The sequence below is a fragment of the Carcharodon carcharias genome, chromosome 7 (assembly GCF_017639515.1).
Source record: "Carcharodon carcharias isolate sCarCar2 chromosome 7, sCarCar2.pri, whole genome shotgun sequence".
In the NCBI taxonomy this organism is placed as follows: domain Eukaryota; kingdom Metazoa; phylum Chordata; class Chondrichthyes; order Lamniformes; family Lamnidae; genus Carcharodon; species Carcharodon carcharias.
Window position 1 is genome coordinate 143,022,170 of NC_054473.1, and position 18,225 is coordinate 143,040,394.

An 18,225-nucleotide genomic window follows, 5' to 3' on the forward strand; every position below is an offset into this window, starting at 1 on the left:
GATGGGTATTTTCTAACAGGAATTGACCAGGATATTACACTAGAGAATGATCTGATTCATTCAAATCATTAATACTAGACAGACAGTTAGCCAACACAATAACTGTGGTAGCATTGATGACAGCCCCAAAGAAGCAAAGCTTAGTGCCAACAAGCATCTAAATGGAAATTAACCTGGTATTTTGGTTTGACTTAAGAGTTTCTTGCCAGAGAGTGAACGAACAATAATTTCAGCAAAAAGAAGTGATCGTATTTTTGGCAGCATCTGTTGAGTTGTAGGGAGGCTTTCGTTATCAATCCAACCATTGACCATTGGATGAATGTGGATGCAATTGATTGATAGAGGCTTCTATATTTATTATCAGATCCTTGAAAAACGTCAATGCAACAGTTAATGGCCACAATCACTACAACTACTACTCACAATGCAATGGGAACAGCACAACAGTGTAACTTTCACGCTCTAATGGGTGTATAATTGGTGCATTTTCAACTGTAATCATAGGCAAGATTACCTAGCCTGGATCTCTGCTCACAACATTCTTGCTGCCTCTCCAGGCAGTTGTAGAAAGTTCCAGCCAGAAATAGACAGCAGATTTATTTATTATGTTGCAGTGGAAGTGATCCTGTTCGGTAGTTGAAACAATTATTCAGCCTTTATGCCGGAAATATTCTGATTTCTAATTTGAAGTTGTAGAACTTCAAAAGGACAAAGAGAAGAGAAGTTAATGGAATAAAACAGAAAATGCAGGAAAAACTCAGCAGGTCTAGCAGCATCTGTGGAGAGAGAAACAGAGTTAATGTTTCGAGTCCGTGTGACTCTTCTTCAGCTCTGAAGAAAAGCCAGACGGACTCGAAACGTCAACTCTGTTTCTCTCTCCACAGATGCTGCCAGACCTGCTGAGTTTTTCCAGCATTTTCTGTTTTTATTTCAGATGCCCAGCATCCGCAGTATTTTGCTTCTATCTTAAAGAAGTTAGTGGAATGTGCGGACAAGTGGCAAATGAAGTTCAATGCAGAGAAGTGTGAAGTGATTCAGTTTGGCAGGAAGAGCCCAGAGAAACAATATAAAATAAAGGTCGTAACTCTAAAGGGGTGCAAGAGCAGAGGGACCTGGGTATATATGTGCGTAAGTCATGAAAGGTGGAGGGGCAGATGGAGAAAGCAGTTAATAAGCATACAATATCCTAGACTTTATTAATAGGGGCATAGAGTACAAGAACAAGGAGGTTATGTTAAATTTGTGTAAAACACTGGTTCAGGCTCAGCTGGAGTAATATGTTCAGTTCTGGGTGCCACACGTTAGGAAAGATGTGAAGGCATTAGAGAGAGTGCAAAAATAATTCACGAGAATGGTTTCAGGAAGGAGGAACTTCAGTCACGAAGATAGATTGGAAATGTTGAGACTGTTGTATGTTTGGTTAGTCTAGCTTCAGAATGATTACTGACATTAGTATGTTCAAGCAACAACTGGTTTACTTTATACAACTGAACTATGTACAGCTATCCATGACTAGGCGTTATCCTGTTGAAGCCATAAACATTCCCCTTCTCCTCTCCTAGTCATGTATTATCTTACATCATCATCATGGGAGGTGCTATTTACACAGTCCCACACATTAACCCTCAGAAATCTTAAATACTACAGAGATCGTTTTCCTTGAAGAGAAGGCTGAGGAGATTTGATTGAGGTATTTAAAATCATGAGAGGTCTGGATGGAGCAGATAGGGAGAAACCTTCCCCAATTTATGAAAGGATCAAGAATGAGAGGACACAGATTTAAGGTAATTGGCAAAAGAAGCAATTGTAACCCATGAGGAAAAACAACATGTGCAACGAGTGGTTAGTGTCTGGAATGCACTGCCAGGGAGTGTGGTAGAGGCAGGTTCAGTCAAGGCATTCAAAAGAAATTAGACTGTTATATGAAAAGGAAGAAAGTGCAGGGTTACGGGGAGAAGGTGAGGAAATGGCACAAGGTGAATTACTCATTCAGAGAGCCAGTGCAGACACGATAGGCCAAATGGCCTCCTCCTGCACTGTAACAATTCTGTGATAATTTGGGCATGCAGCGTTACTAGACCATGATATTGAATACCTACTTAAAAGGGACAGTCTGCTACAGTAACACTAATTTCCAACTGTTTTTGCCATGGCTTTTTTTGTTCTTTTCTCTAGGTCAATTTTGTGGATGAAGTGGGTTTGTGGCATAGGTTCTAATTACAAGTCTTTTCTCTATCAAGCTGCTCAATGGGATAATGACCCTTCTTTAGCAATCTCTCTTTATGTATGTTATTGAGTCACTTACGATTGTAATTTCAACCTCCTAAATGAATACCTTGGGTCCTCTTTTCTGCAATGTATTGAGGATTTTGACAGCTCTGCTTCTGTCGGGGGCGGGGGTGTGACTGGTTGATCGATGTGTCTTTAGCTCTGGATCCCTGTGGCTGCTGATCGATGTGTCTGTGCTTGCTTGCTCCTCCTGCTGGATGACAGCCGCCCGGCGCTTGCCCGGGACTTGGGGTTGTCGCTACTTCCATTGTCCGTGTCAGAGGCGCACAGAATGGGTAGGAAACACAAGAAGCACAAGGCGGACAAGCACGCAGCCGAGGGTAAGAGAACTCCCCTCCGGACTTGGGCTGGGAGGGGAGAGTGAAGGAGGGAAGAAACGGGATCTCTTCCCTCAGCTAATTGGGTACAGCCTGAATCATGGCGTCGGGGCTCGGGCGCCGGCTCCTCCGCCTTTCGCCTCAATCAGGTCGGCAGGCCCTTCTCACAGGCGCCCCCGCATCTACAGCCGGGCCTAGTGCCCGAGCCGCGCCGGCTAATTTGAAAAGCGTTGAAGGAGTTGACCTGCTCAGTTACCATTAGAACAGGCTTTATTCGACTTGCTTATGGCACCTTTTGAGGTTGCCTTGCAGGAACCAGGGGAATGTTGATGAGTGAAGACACAGGAGTTAATGTTAAGCTGGCATCTTCCCAACATGAAATGTTGGGGTTCCGGGAGAAGAGCTCCATCAAAACTAAGATTTGTGCTGCGAAATTAGCAAAATGTACCATATTAGTTTTTAAAGGTAGCCCTAATTCCCCTCCCCACAACAGCTATTGCCTTTGCTGTAAGGTGTGATTCCCTCAGCGTGGGGGCTGGAGAAGTGAATGAATATTTTGTTGCGAATTTTTCAGCAGTGGAAAAGGATACTGAGCGTTCTAGAACGCTGTGTCATGTCTCGGGATTCCATCGGGAGGTTTCAGGATACGGACAACACAATGGAGTCTTTGTGAGTGCTGCCACTCACAAACATCCCAACGTGTTTAGTAGCACAAATAAAGTGAAAGATTTTGGGGTTGGGAGAAAAGGTATTAAACACCTGCAAAATGTTTCTGGAGGCATTAAGTGGTCAGCTGCAGATGTCCAGTTCCTGAAACATGCACACAGGTCATCTCCATTCACTTAATCCGGATTACACACATATTCTGTCAGAGCACACCCACTTAACGTAAAAAGCAAACAACTTCAGGGATTGATTGGCATCAGCTAAGGTTTAGGGACTGCAAAATGTCAACAGGGTTCTGTTACAGCAGTAGCAGCTAAAACGGCCCATTATGTCGGTACAGAGCATTGGCAGGCTTCCTGTTTCTCTGACACATACCACTCTAATCATTAGGGTGTCCAAGGGTTGACTCTTTGATTATATGGGCTGTACTTCTTGAGGTATGGGCCTCAAGCTTCAGCTACTGCCCAGCTACTGCCCACACCTCACTCCATACTAAATCCCATTTTTCTATTATCTATACCCTTGTTGACCTCTCAGTTCCCCAGCAAACAAGCATTGAATTCAAAATCCTTGTCCTAATTTATAAATGCTCCTTGGCCTCACTTTACCTTTGCAACCTCCTCCAGTCCTGCACACCTACTGATTTTCTGCTACATGTCCACCTACAGTAACACAACCCTCTGCTGTTTTGGCTCTACACCCTCGAACACTCTGTCTAATCCCTTTTACATAGCTTTCCCTTTCCTCATCTTCAAAATCCTCCTCAACACCACCTTCAACAAGGTGTCAGATATCTCCCCCAATTCTATTACAGATTATTCACCATTTTTTTCCCTCTGGAAATTTCCCTCTGACCTAGGGAATTTTGTACATTAAAGAGCCAATGTAGATGCAAATGTCATCCTACAATCAACTCAAGCTCCAAAGAGATCTGTTTCTGTGAAGTGAATTTAGCTGACTAGTAACATAAGATGCCATGATCCAGAATATTATTTATGGAAAAGGGGATATATATTTTACCCTGAGCTGAGATTCCAAGCCGGTATCCTCTCCATTGCCAAGACCAGTATTTATCAATATACTCCCTAATGCCTGTCTCCACTCCTTCCTCAGCCCATCTGGTGTTGAAACCCTCATATTATTTGACGTTTCCAGTGATCTGACCGACCTGGCATCTTCCACCTTCCAAAGATTTTCTGCCCTTAACTTACATGATATCATCTTCACCTATCATCTCTGTGCTCATTGACCAACTATAGCAGCTGGATTAGCAAGGTCTCAAATTTATTTTTGTCATCCTGATGTTCAAATCCTTATCTCTGTCAGCTCATCCAGCCCTACAGCCCCCTGAGGTCTCTATTCCTCGAACTCTGACCCCTTGTACATCTTCCACTCCCTTTGTCCCACCATTGATGGCTGTCTCTTCAGCTGTCTAAATCCTAAGCTCTGGAATTACCATCCCCAGACCTCATTTCTCCACCTCTCTCTACCCCTTTAAGACACTGTTTACAATCTACTGCTTTGACCATGTGTTTGGTCAGCTGCTCTAATGAGTCCTCCTATGGCCGTGTCAGTTTTTGTCTGACACTCCAGTCAAGTGTCTTAGAATCTTTCACTTTATTAAAGGGGCTAAATGCAAGCTGTAATTGGTGAAGCGTTGGTTGCGGCCTATGCCCTATCGATCTGGTACAGTACATTGGTCACCCTTGTTTACTTTATAAAGGTTCCTAGCTCTTATTGAGCAATAACATTTACTGCAGTTTCTTGCCTATAATTTTTTTGATGATTAAATCACTGCCAGGAGCTGCAAAACCCTGATCTAGAAAGTATCTTTTCTGACTACTGCCCCACCCCTAACTTCCCTTTTCTCTCTTAAGGTCCTCAGATATGTTTTTGCCCCTAATTTTGAGCCTGCTTCTCCCAAAACCCCTTGTTGAAATCCATGCAGCCTGACGTCTACTCAGGTCAGAACACCAAGACCTATTGTGGCCAAAGTCACAATGCATGATCCCACTTTGTTCTATTAATCTTTGCACAGGATTTGATATGCTTGACCATTGTGTAGCTCAGATAGCTCTTGTGGTTATATGCCCTCCTGTCTGAATGCAGTTAGCTCATCTCCAGCAAAAGTTTCTTTTTGACTCTATCACCATCATCTCAGGAAGTCCCTAAGGATCTATCCATGCTCCTCTCCTTTTCTTCATCTACACAGTGGGCCCCATGGACAGCACAGGGTCAGTTTTTAAATGTGTGCCTCTAACACCCAGCTTTAGCTCTCCACTACTCCCCCTAAACCCAATGGCTACTTCTGTGCTGTCAGACATCAAGTTGCGGTGGAGTCAAAGTTGCCTCCAACTCAACGTCTGGACGATGGAACCCATTATTTTCTGTCCCCTCAACAAACTCTACCCGCTGCCTCTGGCCATCAACCTGTGCTGACCCAGATCATGTAAAAACTTGGGTGGTTTGTTAAATACCACATCTAAACTTATTCATTCATCATCAGGACTTCCTACTTTCAGCTCAGTAACATCGTTCACCACTGTTCCTACCTTCCTGTCCCTCTCACTGCTGCTAAAATGTTCCACTTGCCAACTTTCCATCCTCCATCCCAGACAATAGATCATTTTCCACAGCCAGTTGTACCTTCCCACTATCTCTTTCAACCCAGCCTCTGCTGTCAGAATACTTGTCTAATATCCAGTTTTGGGTGAGCCATCATTTTATCAACTTGACAATGAGACTACTAAAGTCACCTTCTTCCGCCCGTGTCACAATTTCAATATCTTCGCCACTGATTTTGTAAGGCTCTCTGGCCATTATTTCAGGCTGATTCAGATGGTTTGCGCTCTGTGTTGCATTCAACCCTGAGCTGAGCTTCTGATCCAAAATCCTCTCCGTCACAGACACTGCCAAACCACTTCAGTAATATCACTTGCCTCTGTCCCTGCCTCAGCTCAGCTGCTGCAGATATTCCTCATCCATGCCCTTGTCATCTCCGGATGCAGCTACTCCATTGCTCTCTTGCCCAGCCTCCCATCCTCCATCCTGTACAAACTTCAGCTCATCCAAAACTCTGCTAACTGTATTTTATCTTGCACCAAGTCCCGTTCACCAGTCGTTCTTGTCCTTCTATTTGCTCCACACCCCCAATGTCTCAATGTCAAAATCCTAGTGTTTAAATTGCTTTATGGCCTCATTCCTCCCTATCTCAAACCTTCTCTAGCCCAAAATCTCTTCTCTGATTTTGGCCTCTATTGCATCCCCTCCCTTTGCCCTTACCAATGGTGGCCATGCCTTTAGTTGTCTAAGCCTATGCTCTGTAATTCCCTCCCTAAATCCCTCTACTTCCCTCTCCTTTTAAGGGCCTACTTAACCCAGCCCTTTAATCAAGGGAGTGACCACTCCTTTTTTGTCCTGGCATCCACTTTAGTCTGATCACATCTCTGCAAATTGCCTTGGGAGGCTTTTTTTTTAATATTGATGGTGCTTTTTAGATGCTTATTATTCATAAATGTCAATTTGTTGAAAACTCAGGCACCCATATCCTATCTTGCTTTAAAGCCCAGCTCACCCATCACACCATCTTCACAGACCTGCAGCAGTTTGCAGTCCCCCAATGTACTGAACTTAAGAATCCTCATTCTCAACTTCTTCTATGACCTTGTCCCACTCTACCTCTGCAAGTTCCCCCAGCCTCCTCTGACTCTGGCCTTTCATACGTTCGCTCTCCTTTCAGAGTCTTCAGCTGCCTCCGTCCTTTGGAATCCCCTTGCTCAGCATCCCTGTTGCATTTCTCTCTCCACCTTTAAAACCTTCTCAAACTCCGATTTACTGACTTTTCAATCTGAGCTACAAGCTCAATTATTCAGCATCTGCGCGTTCATCCCTTTTATTGTGTTTTTCCTACCTCCCCGTAAAGCCCAGGAACTTTATTTTTGTAAAGTCACATTCTAAACACAAGGCAGGTAGAGGTCCCAGTCGGCTGCCCAGAGTCAGCCAAAGCAGTGTCAAAGATTGAGGAATTTTAAGATGCAAGTTACAAACAGAGCAAATTGAGCTCCCGCAACCGTTTGTTTTGGTTTGAAAGACATCACATTGGAACCTGGCCCTGTCCAAGAATGAGCTGCGCCCCTAGACTGAGTTGATCACCAATTCTGAGATTCCAATAATTGTACCAATTTCAAGGAGCCTCTTAAAATTAAGCTGCTTACAGGCACAAGGACACTAGTGGTTACATTTTGGAAGTTTTCCATATTAATTTTTAAAAACTAAATACTGTACACTAGCAAATGGTTCTGTAGTTTTTTTACAGTCATTTTCAGTTGTTTGAAATCAAGTTACTCATAAGCGATGTACTAGGTGCTCTGATTAAAAATGCTTTTTTTATATAAGTGCACTTTCAGCTGTATTAATAAAGCTGCCCCAGGTATTAACTATATTAAACTCTGTGTCAGCCATGTCTCAGTTAGAAGCACACTCGCCTCTGATTCACAAGGGTCTGGGTTCAAGTCACACTCCTGGGCTTGAGCACAAACATCAAGGCTGACACTCTAGTACAGTACTGAGGCAGCATTGTGATGTTGATTTTCAGAAGTCCTCATCTGCCTACGCAGGTGGTTGGTTCTATCTTGAAGAAGAGCCAGGAGAGTTATCCCTGGTGACCTGGCCAATATTTATCCCTCAATCAACATCACAAAAGCAGATTATCCGGCCATTATCACATTGCTGCTTGTGCGAGTTTGCTGTGCGCAAATTGGCTGCTGCTTTTCCTACATTACAACATTTCAAAAAGCACTTGTTTGCCTTTAAGCGTTTAGAGAAGTCCAGTGGTCATGAAAAACACTATAAATGGAAGTCTTTTTCAAAATATTTCAAGAAATTCTTAATGTAAAAGAGATTTGTCTTTAAAGTATTTCCTAAAATGCTGCCTGATTTTTACAAGTGGCGATATGCAACTAAATTTTAGTGGAAACTTGAGGAAAAGATACAGGGGGGAATTGTCCCAGATTTGCACTAAGTGCGGCAGCAGCCGTGAAAAATGTTTTACCCACTCGACGCAATGGCGGGTTTTTGCACCGTATCGTCCACCTCCTGCCTTATTAATTATGCGGCCACAGGAAACACGCCATCTCACTGGTGGGCAGCCTTGGAATCGCCTGCCACGCTGTTACCTCACCGTTCCCTCACCATTCCCTCACTCTGGGTGCCATATTTAAACTACAGCTGCACACACAGTTCTCAATGTTTGCAGCCCAGAACTGCTCCAGTGAAGACATGGCCATGAAAGCCAAGAGAATTTCAGGGACCCATCACTGGAATGCCTTTTGGAGCCTGCTGTGATGTCCTCCACCCCCACTCTGGCCGCAGGAGGCCCAACAATCTCACCATTCCGGCTTGGGAGGCAGTGCAGTGGTGGTCAGTGCCAATGCTGTACAGAAGAGGTTGACCCTCCAGTGCAGAAAAAGGATGAATGATCTCATCTGGGCTGCCTGGGTAAGGCAACCATCTCCACTCCAGACTTACACACTCACAAGCCCATCACACATTCACTGGCATCTCATTCACTGCCAGCTCAAGGGACATCACCACTCTTTCTCTCACATCTCCATCTGGCCACATCTCTAGGAAATGCCTGCTCAGCCCTCACCATCTTGAGGCCACTTGCATAGATCAACTTGTGCTCCCACACACACCCTGGGATACTCTCCTTCCCCAGTACCGCCCTCGCCCTGCAGCCTCCTTGCTTGCTTGAGGCCACTCTCCCCCTTCCCTGAGTAAATCTAGCCCTGCAGCCATTGAAAAGCTAGGTAGGTAGGTCGAGATCTGTCCATGAGCCCCGCTAACAGTGATGTGGGGCTGCCTGTGAAGCCTGGCTCTTGGTGGCCACGAGGTGCTGCCTGAAACAAGGTAGGCAAAACAAACCTCAAGGTCCCGAAGTAAGTGCAGCTTGGCAGGTGCACGTCACTTACGTACAGTTATGAAACACATCAACGTGCCCGGATGATCCAACGCAGGTGGATGATTCCAGAGAGCAAGGCTTGTAATAAGATGCTAAAGTATTGAAATTATGTTCCCAATGTGCAGCAGTGGGAAATGTGGCCCGTCCTTGATGGGTGGAGCGGATGATCGCAAACTGGGTTCACGGCGACGTGAAACCAATTTTTGGGATCTGCCAATTCTTTTCGCTCCCACCCACTATGGCGCCTGTCTCAAATGGGACTGGCGATTCCGCTTGCAATTCTCAAAACCAATGCAGTTTACCCCGGATCGCTGTTTGTAGCCAGAGCAGAAACTCTTGGCCAGGTTACTGATCTGCCTTTTAATCTGTTAGATATTAGCAGTTCTAGATTAGTTTCCACTGCTTTGCAGTAAGATTAATTTCTTTCTTCAATCCCCCAAAATCTCACTGGGTAGTGTTTTGAACTGTTTGATATGAAGGTACCTTGATGGAGAAAGCTGAAAATCTTTTTCTTTGATGTTATTCTGTAGTGCATTTGGCTTTGCATTTAATTTAAAATACATCAGTTGAGTTTGCTGATTCTCCCACATCCTGGAGCGGACTTAGAATTGGGGGGTGGCTGTATGCAGGATTGATGTCAGTAAATATTATTACGATACAAAATGTCGCCTTTGATTTTAAATCACTCAGAACAGAAATGTTGTTTTGAAAGTAGCTCAGGTTCCTGGATGATATATTGCAATTGTCATCAGTATGTTTGCTTGCTTATACAAGCTAACCTGTCCTCCTACAAAATTGCAATTTGGTAGTCAACTCTAGATCACAAGTAACTGTGTTTTTCTGAAGTGTGAAGTTTCACCTACTCATTGAAAAATGTGAGTAAATGTCTGTCCACCTTGAAATGTTGCAGTTTTGAAGAATTAACTCTTCTAATTTTGATTCCTTTCATTCTCCTAATTGATTCTTAACCTTCTAATGCTAGCTTTCCTCTGTGTGGGTAACGAGTACAATCAGACAGTACAGCAAGCTGTTCTGTTTTGCAGAATATCCAGACAAACCCCTAAAGCTGGTGCTTAAAGTGGGCGGAAGCGAAATAACTGAATTGTCAACAGCAAGTTTAGGGCATGAGTCCAGTTTAATTGAAGATAAATGTGATCATGACAAACACAAAGAGAAAAAGAAAAAAAAGAAAAAGAAAACTGAAAAGGAGAAACGCACAACTCCAGATGAACGAAAAAGAAGAAAGGTATGAGTTACAACGTAAAGAATTTATGCAAATGCGAATTTTATTCAAACAAAATAACTTGAAATTCTACAGTGCTGTTCACATCTTTGAATTGCCTGAAGGGGGAGAATCAACTGAGCAACCAGATTCTAGGAGTTAATATTATAATCAAGTAGTAGATAATTACATTTACTCTTGGCCTCAGAATCTCTGTGTGCTTTTATACCAAAGCTAGGACTAATTAAAGAACCAAAATAGTGTGGTGCCCTCTACAGGGATGTGAGGCATGTGTGAACGGGTGAAGCACTAGTCTCTTTAACTCATCAGATTGAAGAATCCTTACTGAGACATGCAGAGTCTAAACCAGGAAATGTAAATTAGATTGTTAATTCAATGCCAAATCACAGATAGAAAGGGAAATGAAGATGAGATTGAGAGAGAGATAAAAGAGATAGAAAGAAAAATTAAAAGAAATTTTTTAAAAAATTTCCAACAATAATTAATATCTGAAGGATAAGATTCCACATTTTTCAAAGTAAAATTTCAATCCTAGAGTGGTGGCTTGACACTAATTAAGACTTATCGGGCCAATTAAAAGAGACCTTGTACTTGAATGGACAAAACCTTCCATAACACTTTCTGGCACGTTTGATGGGTATATAGTGGATCAATGATGGAACTTCACCCCATTCCATGTATTTGAATGCTGAGTCTCTTGACAAGATACTGTTATAGCGAAGCTTCTGGAGAATCGGAACAACTTAGTCTTATTTCTGTGTTCAAATGCCCGTGGGGAGTCGCTTTACTCTTTAATAAAGGTGAGCACTGTTAGCTTCACATGTTACTCTTACCAAAAAATCCAGGCTGTTAAGTTCTTCACTTTCACATTCAATACTTTGTGACTTCATTTTTGATCATTGGAGATCCAGATGAAAAAGTTCATGTTACTCAAAAGTTTTCCTCTCCCTTTAGGATGAAAAGAAAAAGCGGGAGAAAGAGCCTTCTGCTAGTGAACGGGAAGAGGAAGAAAGGAGTCGGTCTCCTGCGAGATTTGAAATGCCACCAGAAAGGCACATGGCTTCTCCTTTAATAAAAGTAGAAGGTGAGGACTTGATATTTAACCAAAACTTTCTGTTTTACATTTTAACTTCTACGGTGATTGTTTCAAGCGTAAATGACTTTTTTCTCATAGAGAAGAGGTAGTTTGAGAAAATGTTAATTAATTTTGAAACATTTTGTAGGTGACCTTTTGTGCTTGTTAAGGTAAGGAATGACAGTCCTGGGAAATGGATTCCTTTCTCTGCACATCTAACTGTTTACATCAAGCCACTCCCAGGTCATATATAGAATCATGGAAACTTACAGCACAAAAGGAGACCATTCAGCCTGTCATGTCCGTGATGGCTCTATGAAAGAGCAGTCTTGCTTCATCCCCATTCCCACTTTTTGTCCATGCATCCAGCCAGTTCCTCCTCCTCAAGTACCTGTCCAACTCCCTTTTAAAATTATTTATGGAATCGGCTTTCACTATCTTTTTAGGTAGAGTGTTCTAAGCCCCAACAACTCTTTTTGCGAAAGGATTCCTCCTCATTTGCTCTCGAGGTCTTTTGTCAATGATTTTAAATCTATGACCTGTAGTTGCAAGGTTAGATATAGAGTTTATATTAGTTTCTAATCAGAAAATTCAAAATTCTCTGACCTAAGCAACTTCATTGCTATGCATTGAATTTTAGCCATACATATTTCTTGCTAATTTGTGCTTTTTTTTTGTTCATGATGAAGAACATCAAACACCCTTTCAAGAATTGCAGTACCAACTGTTGCGACAGCTTCAGAGGCAAGTAATAGCTGCTCAAGAAGTTATGGGATAGGTGGGGGAGTTCTTGCGTGATTAAGACAAAAGCTATTTTGCTGCATTGTTGAACGTTTGGACTTTGAGATGCTGAAGCTATTTTCTAGATTTTTTTTAAACTATTGTAAAATTAGTATTGTAAATGTGATTAGATTGCATTTGGCAGATAACTGGAGTTTTGAGTAGACAATCCTAGATTAGCTCTCGCACAGAAGGAGACCATTCAGCCCACTGAGTCTGTGCAGGCTCTCTGCAAGGGCTAGTCCCACTTCGACCCTTTCCTTATGCCCTATTTTTTTATCTTCATGTGTTTATCCAATTCCCTTTTGAAAGCCACAATTGAACAATTGAATCTGCCTCCATTATCCTCTCAGACAGTGCATTACAGATCCTAACCACCCACTGAATAATAATAATTTTTTCATGTCGCCTTTGGTTCTTTTGCCTGTCACCTTAAATCTGTGTCTTACAGTTCTCCATCCTTCTGCTAAAGTAAACATTTCATTCATGGTTTTGAAACGTCAAGTCTCTTCTCCGTCTTCTCTGAGGAGAACAACCTCAACTCCTCCAACCTATCCTCATAACTGAAGTCCTTTGCGTCTGGAACCATTCTCGTAAATATTTTCATCACTATCTCTAAAGCCTTCACATCTTTCTTAAAGTGCAGAATTGGACACAATACTCTAGTTGAGGCCAAACCAGTGTTTTCTAAAAGTCCATCATGACTTCCTTGTTTTTATATTCTTTGCCTCTATGTATATAACCCAGGATTCTGTATGCCTTTTTAACCATTATCTCAATCTGGCCTGCCATTTTCGATGATTTGTGCACATACATCCTAAGTCCCTCAGTTCCTGCAACCCTTTTAGAATTGTGCCCTTTAATTTATATTGCCTCTCCTCATTCTTCCTACCAAAATATATCACTCCAGACTTCCCTTTATGAAGTTTCAGCTTCCACATGTCTTCCATTCTACAAGCCTCTTAAAATGTATCACTATCCTCCTGACAGTTCACAATATTTTCAAGTTTGTCATCTGCAAATTTTAACATTGTGTCCTGTACACCCATGACTAGGCCATTAATATGTGTTTATGAAAAAAGCAGTGGTCCTAGTACTGACCTTTCCTCAGCCAGAAAAGCAACTGTTTACCACTAACCTCTATTTCCTGTCACTCAGTTAACTTCAAGTCCATACCACCACTATCCCTTTTAGTCAATGGGCTTCAACTCTACTGACAAAGTGCCACATAACAGGCTTATCAAAACCCTTTTGGAAGTCTTTTTCACTATGTCAACTGCATTATCCTCATCAGCCCTCTCTGTTCCCTCATCGAAAAACTTAATCAAGTTAGTCAAACACAATTTGCCCATAACAAATCCATGCTGGCTTTCCTCATTAATCTGCCCTTGTCCAAATGACTGTTAGTTTTGTTCAGGATTATAATTTCTAAAGGTTTTCCCATCACTGAGATTCAGCTGACTGGCCTGTAATTGCTGGGTTTATTCTACACCCTTTTTTGAATAAGGATAACAAGAATGTAACATTTGTAATTCTCCAATTCTGTGACACCATGCTCCCATAATGAAGGAAGGTTGATCATCTTCAAGCCCATCCAGAGTATCCTTCATTCTGACTTTGGCAGCATCTTCTTCCTTGGTAAAGAAAATGCTAAGTACTCATTTAGTACCTCAGCCATGCCCTCTGCCTCCATGCGTAGATCCCCCTTTTGGTCCCTAATTGCCCTACTCCTCCTCTTATTACCCATTACTATTAATAGGTCTATAGAAGACTTTTGCATTTCCCTTAGTTGCCAAATTCTTCTCATACTCTCTCCCTCTTTTTTTATTTCCTTCTTCACTGCCCTTCTGAACTTCCTATAGTTAGCCTGGTTCTCACTTACGTTATCAATCTGACATGTCATACAACTCCTTTTTCTGATTCATTTTACTCTAGACAGAGTCATTCAGGAAGTTCTGACTTTGCTTGCTCGACTTTTTCCTTTGTGGGAATGTCCCTCGACTGTACTCGAACCATCGCCTCTTTAAAGGCAGCTCATTGTTCCGTCACAGTTTTGCCTGCCAACCTTCCTTTCCAAAACAAAAACAAAAACAGAATTACCTGGAAAAACTCAGCAGGTCTGGCAGCATCGGCGGAGAAGAAAAGAGTTGACGTTTCGAGTCCTCATGACCCTTCGACAGAACTTGAGTTCGAGTCCAAGAAAGAGTTGAAATATAAGCTGGTTTAAAGTGTGTGTGTGGGGGGCGGAGAGAGAGAGAGAGAGAGAGAGAGACATGGAGTGGGGGTGTGGTTGTAGGGACAAACAAGCAGTGATAGAAGCAGATCATCAAAAGATGTCAACAACAATAGAACAAAAGAACACATAGGTGTTAAAGTTGGTGATATTATCTAAACGAATGTGCTAATTAAGAATGGATGGCAGGGCACTCAAGGTATAGCTCTAGTGGGGGTGGGGAGAGCATAAAAGATTTAAAAAAATTTTTTTTTTTAAAAATAATGGAAATAGGTGGGAAAAGGAAAATCTATATAATTTATTGGAAAAAAAAGGAAGGGGGAAAAAGAAAGGGGGTGGGGATGGGGGAGGGAGCTCACGACCTAAAGTTGTTGAATTCAATATTCAGTCCGGAAGGCTGTAAAGTGCCTAGTCGGAAGATGAGGTGTTGTTCCTCCAGTTTGCGTTGGGCTTCACTGGAACAATGCAGCAAGCCAAGGACAGACATGTGGGCAAGAGAGCAGGGTGGAGCGTTAAAATGGCAAGCGACAGGGAGGTTTGGGTCATTCTTGCGGACAGACCGCAGGTGTTCTGCAAAGCGGTCACCCAGTTTACGTTTGGTCTCTCCAATGTAGAGGAGACCACATTGGGAGCAACGAATGCAGTAGACTAAGTTGGGGGAAATGCAAGTGAAATGCTGCTTCACTTGAAAGGAGTGTTTGGGTCCTTGGACGGTGAGGAGAGAGGAAGTGAAGGGGCAGGTGTTACATCTTTTGCGTGGGCATGGGATGGTGCCATAGGTGGGGGTTGAGGAGTAGGGGGTGATGGAGGAGTGGACCAGGGTTTCCCGGAGGGAGCGATCCCTACGGAATGCCGATAGGGGGGGTGAAGGGAAGATGTGTTTGGTGGTGGCATCATGCTGGAGTTGGCGGAAATGGCGGAGGATGATCCTTTGAATGCGGAGGCTGGTGGGGTGATAAGTGAGGACAAGGGGGACCCTATCGTGTTTCTGGGAGGGAGGAGAAGGTGTGAGGGCGGATGCGCGGGAGATGGGCCGGACACGGTTGAGGGCCCTGTCAACAACCGTGGGTGGAAAACCTCGGTTAAGGAAGAAGGAGGACATGTCAGAGGAACTGTTTTTGAAGGTAGCATCATCGGAACAGATGCGACGGAGGCGAGGGAACTGAGAGAATGGGATGGAGTCCTTACAGGAAGCGGGGTGTGAGGCGCTGTAGTCGAGATAACTGTGGGAGTCAGTGGGTTTGTAATGGATATTGGTGGACAGTCTATCACCAGAGATTGAGACAGAGAGGTCAAGGAAGGGAAGGGAAGTGTCAGAGATGGACCACGTGAAAATGATGGAGGGGTGGAGATTGGAAGCAAAATTAATAAATTTTTCCAAGTCCCGACGAGAGCCTTCCGGACTGAATATTGAATTCAACAACTTTAGGTCGTGAGCTCCCTCCCCCATCCCCACCCCCTTTCTGTTTCCCCCTTCCTTTTTTTTTCCAATAAATTATATAGATTTTCCTTTTCCCACCTATTTCCATTATTTTTTAAAAAAAAATAAATTTTTTAAAATCTTTTATGCTCTCCCCACCCCCACTAGAGCTATACCTTGAGTGCCCTGCCATCCATTCTTAATTAGCACATTCGTTTAGATAATATCACCAACTTTAACTTTAACACCTATGTGTTCTTTTGTTCTATTGTTGTTGACATCTTTTGATGATCTGCTTCTATCACTGCTTGTTTGTCCCTACAACCTCACCCCCACTCCACTTCTCTCTATCTCTCTCTCTCTCTCTCTCTCTCTCCGCCCCCCACACACACACCTTAAACCAGCTTATATTTCAACTCTTTCTTGGACTCGAACTCAAGTTCTGTCGAAGGGTCATGAGGACTCAAAACGTCAACTCTTTTCTTCTCCGCTGATGCTGCCAGACCTGCTGAGTTTTTCCAGGTAATTCTGTTTTTGTTTTTGTTTTGGATTTCCAGCATCCGCAGTTTTTTTGTTTTTATTCCTTTCCAATTCACCTGGGGCTAGTCTGTTCTCAGCCTTCCCCAAACTATGTACTTTTTTTTTTTCTAGATTGCTCCCTGTCCTTTTCCATATCTAACTTAAACCTTAAGATACAATGATCCCTACTGGTACTTGATCCACTTGACCCACCTCATTACCAAAGCTAGATCCAGCATGGCCTCTTTCCTTGTTGGGTCGGAAACATACTGATCAAGGAAATTCTTTGAACACGCTTCAGAAACACTTCTTCCTCTCTGCCCTGTCCACTATTGCTATCCCAGTTTCTGTTGGGATAATTGAAGTCCCCCATTATAACTACATTGTATAGCCTTACATCTCTCTGTAATTTCCCTGCAAATTTGCTCCTCTGTATCATTCTCACTGGTGTTAGCCTATAAAATACAGCCATTAATGGCACCTCTATTGTTTCTTAACTCTAAGTAAGTAGATTCTGCCTTTGACTCCTCGAAGCCATCCTCTCTCTCCAATGCTGTAATATTCTCTTCATCAATAATGCCACCTCTCCTACTTCTCTTTCCTTCCCTAAGTCTATTAAACAACTTGTACCTGAAGACATTTAGTACTAAGTCCTGCCCTTTTGTTTGAACCAGCTCTCCATAGTTGCTGCAACATCATGTTCCCATGTGGCTATTCGGGCTTGCAGCTCACCAACCTTATTTAGCACAGGTCATGCATTTTAGTGCATGTCTATACACCTGAATTAGATCCTACTGAAGTTACTCTTATTCTGATTCCACCTAATAATCTTACTATTTCTTACTTAGGTGTGATCTGTCTCTCCCAATCCTCTGTGCACCTTTTTTAAAAATTCTTCCTAATGCAACACCCTGTTTCCCACCCCTCCCTGCCAAGTTATTTTAAATCCTTTTTTTGAGGAGGGACTTCAGTTGTAGAAAACTAGTAGGTAAGTTTGCATCTTGATTTGTCTTGTATTTGCTCAGCTTTAGTGGTGCCCTAGACTGTGGGCCTTGCCCATTGTCTAGGTTCTGAATAGTAAATTCAAATGATGAGCAAGCCAGTTTATTTTGAAATGCAACATGTTTTGGGATTTTGACAAATTCTGCAATAAACGTCAGACTAATTTTGAGCATGAATACACAAGGTTGGTGTAAGTGAAGAACTGAACTTAATGAAATTGTTTGTTTTACTTCGCATGTGGTTTTTGACTTGGCTCGCTACCTGAGATTTTTTGGGCTATATTCAATTTGCATCTTGGGACAATCAAACTAAGTTGTCTTAAGATAAAATTCAGTTTTGAAATCTCTGTGCAGCTCATATACAAAGCAAGAGATTGTTTCACATAATACTACTGCCGGATTTTCATTCTTCCCTCTACGTTCTTACAGGAAAGATCCCAATGCATTTTTTTCATTCCCTGTTACTGATTTTATCGCTCCTGGATACTCTCTGATCATCAAACACCCAATGGACTTCAGTTCGATGAAAGAGAAGGTGAAGAAAAACGAGTATCAAGACCTGGAGGAATTAAAGGTACAGGAATTGAACTGTTTGCTCTGCTGGGAATATACTAAGAAGGGTAGATGAAGTGAGAGATCTTGGCGTACAAGTACACAGGTCCCTGAAGGCAGCAGTTCAAGTAGACAAGGTTGTAAAGAAGGCATATGGAATGCTCTCCT

The 18,225-nt window shown here is 42.7% G+C and overlaps 1 protein-coding gene across 3 annotated transcripts in view; it reads left to right on the plus strand.

Annotated features, from left to right (window-relative positions):
* The first annotated feature begins 2,458 nt into the window (after positions 1 to 2,458).
* Positions 2,459 to 18,225, plus strand: part of brd7 (bromodomain containing 7) — a 64,750-nt gene continuing 48,983 nt past the window's right edge. For all 3 annotated transcript variants that reach the window (XR_005943503.1, XR_005943502.1, XM_041191177.1), the window contains exons 1-5: positions 2,459 to 2,609; positions 10,278 to 10,480; positions 11,432 to 11,561; positions 12,242 to 12,296; positions 17,935 to 18,079. Coding sequence is in view for 1 of the 3 variants with exons in the window: in XM_041191177.1 (XP_041047111.1) it covers positions 2,561 to 2,609; positions 10,278 to 10,480; positions 11,432 to 11,561; positions 12,242 to 12,296; positions 17,935 to 18,079 (582 nt within the window). In the remaining 2 variants the exon portion in view is untranslated. The remainder of the gene's footprint in view (positions 2,610 to 10,277; positions 10,481 to 11,431; positions 11,562 to 12,241; positions 12,297 to 17,934; positions 18,080 to 18,225) is intronic.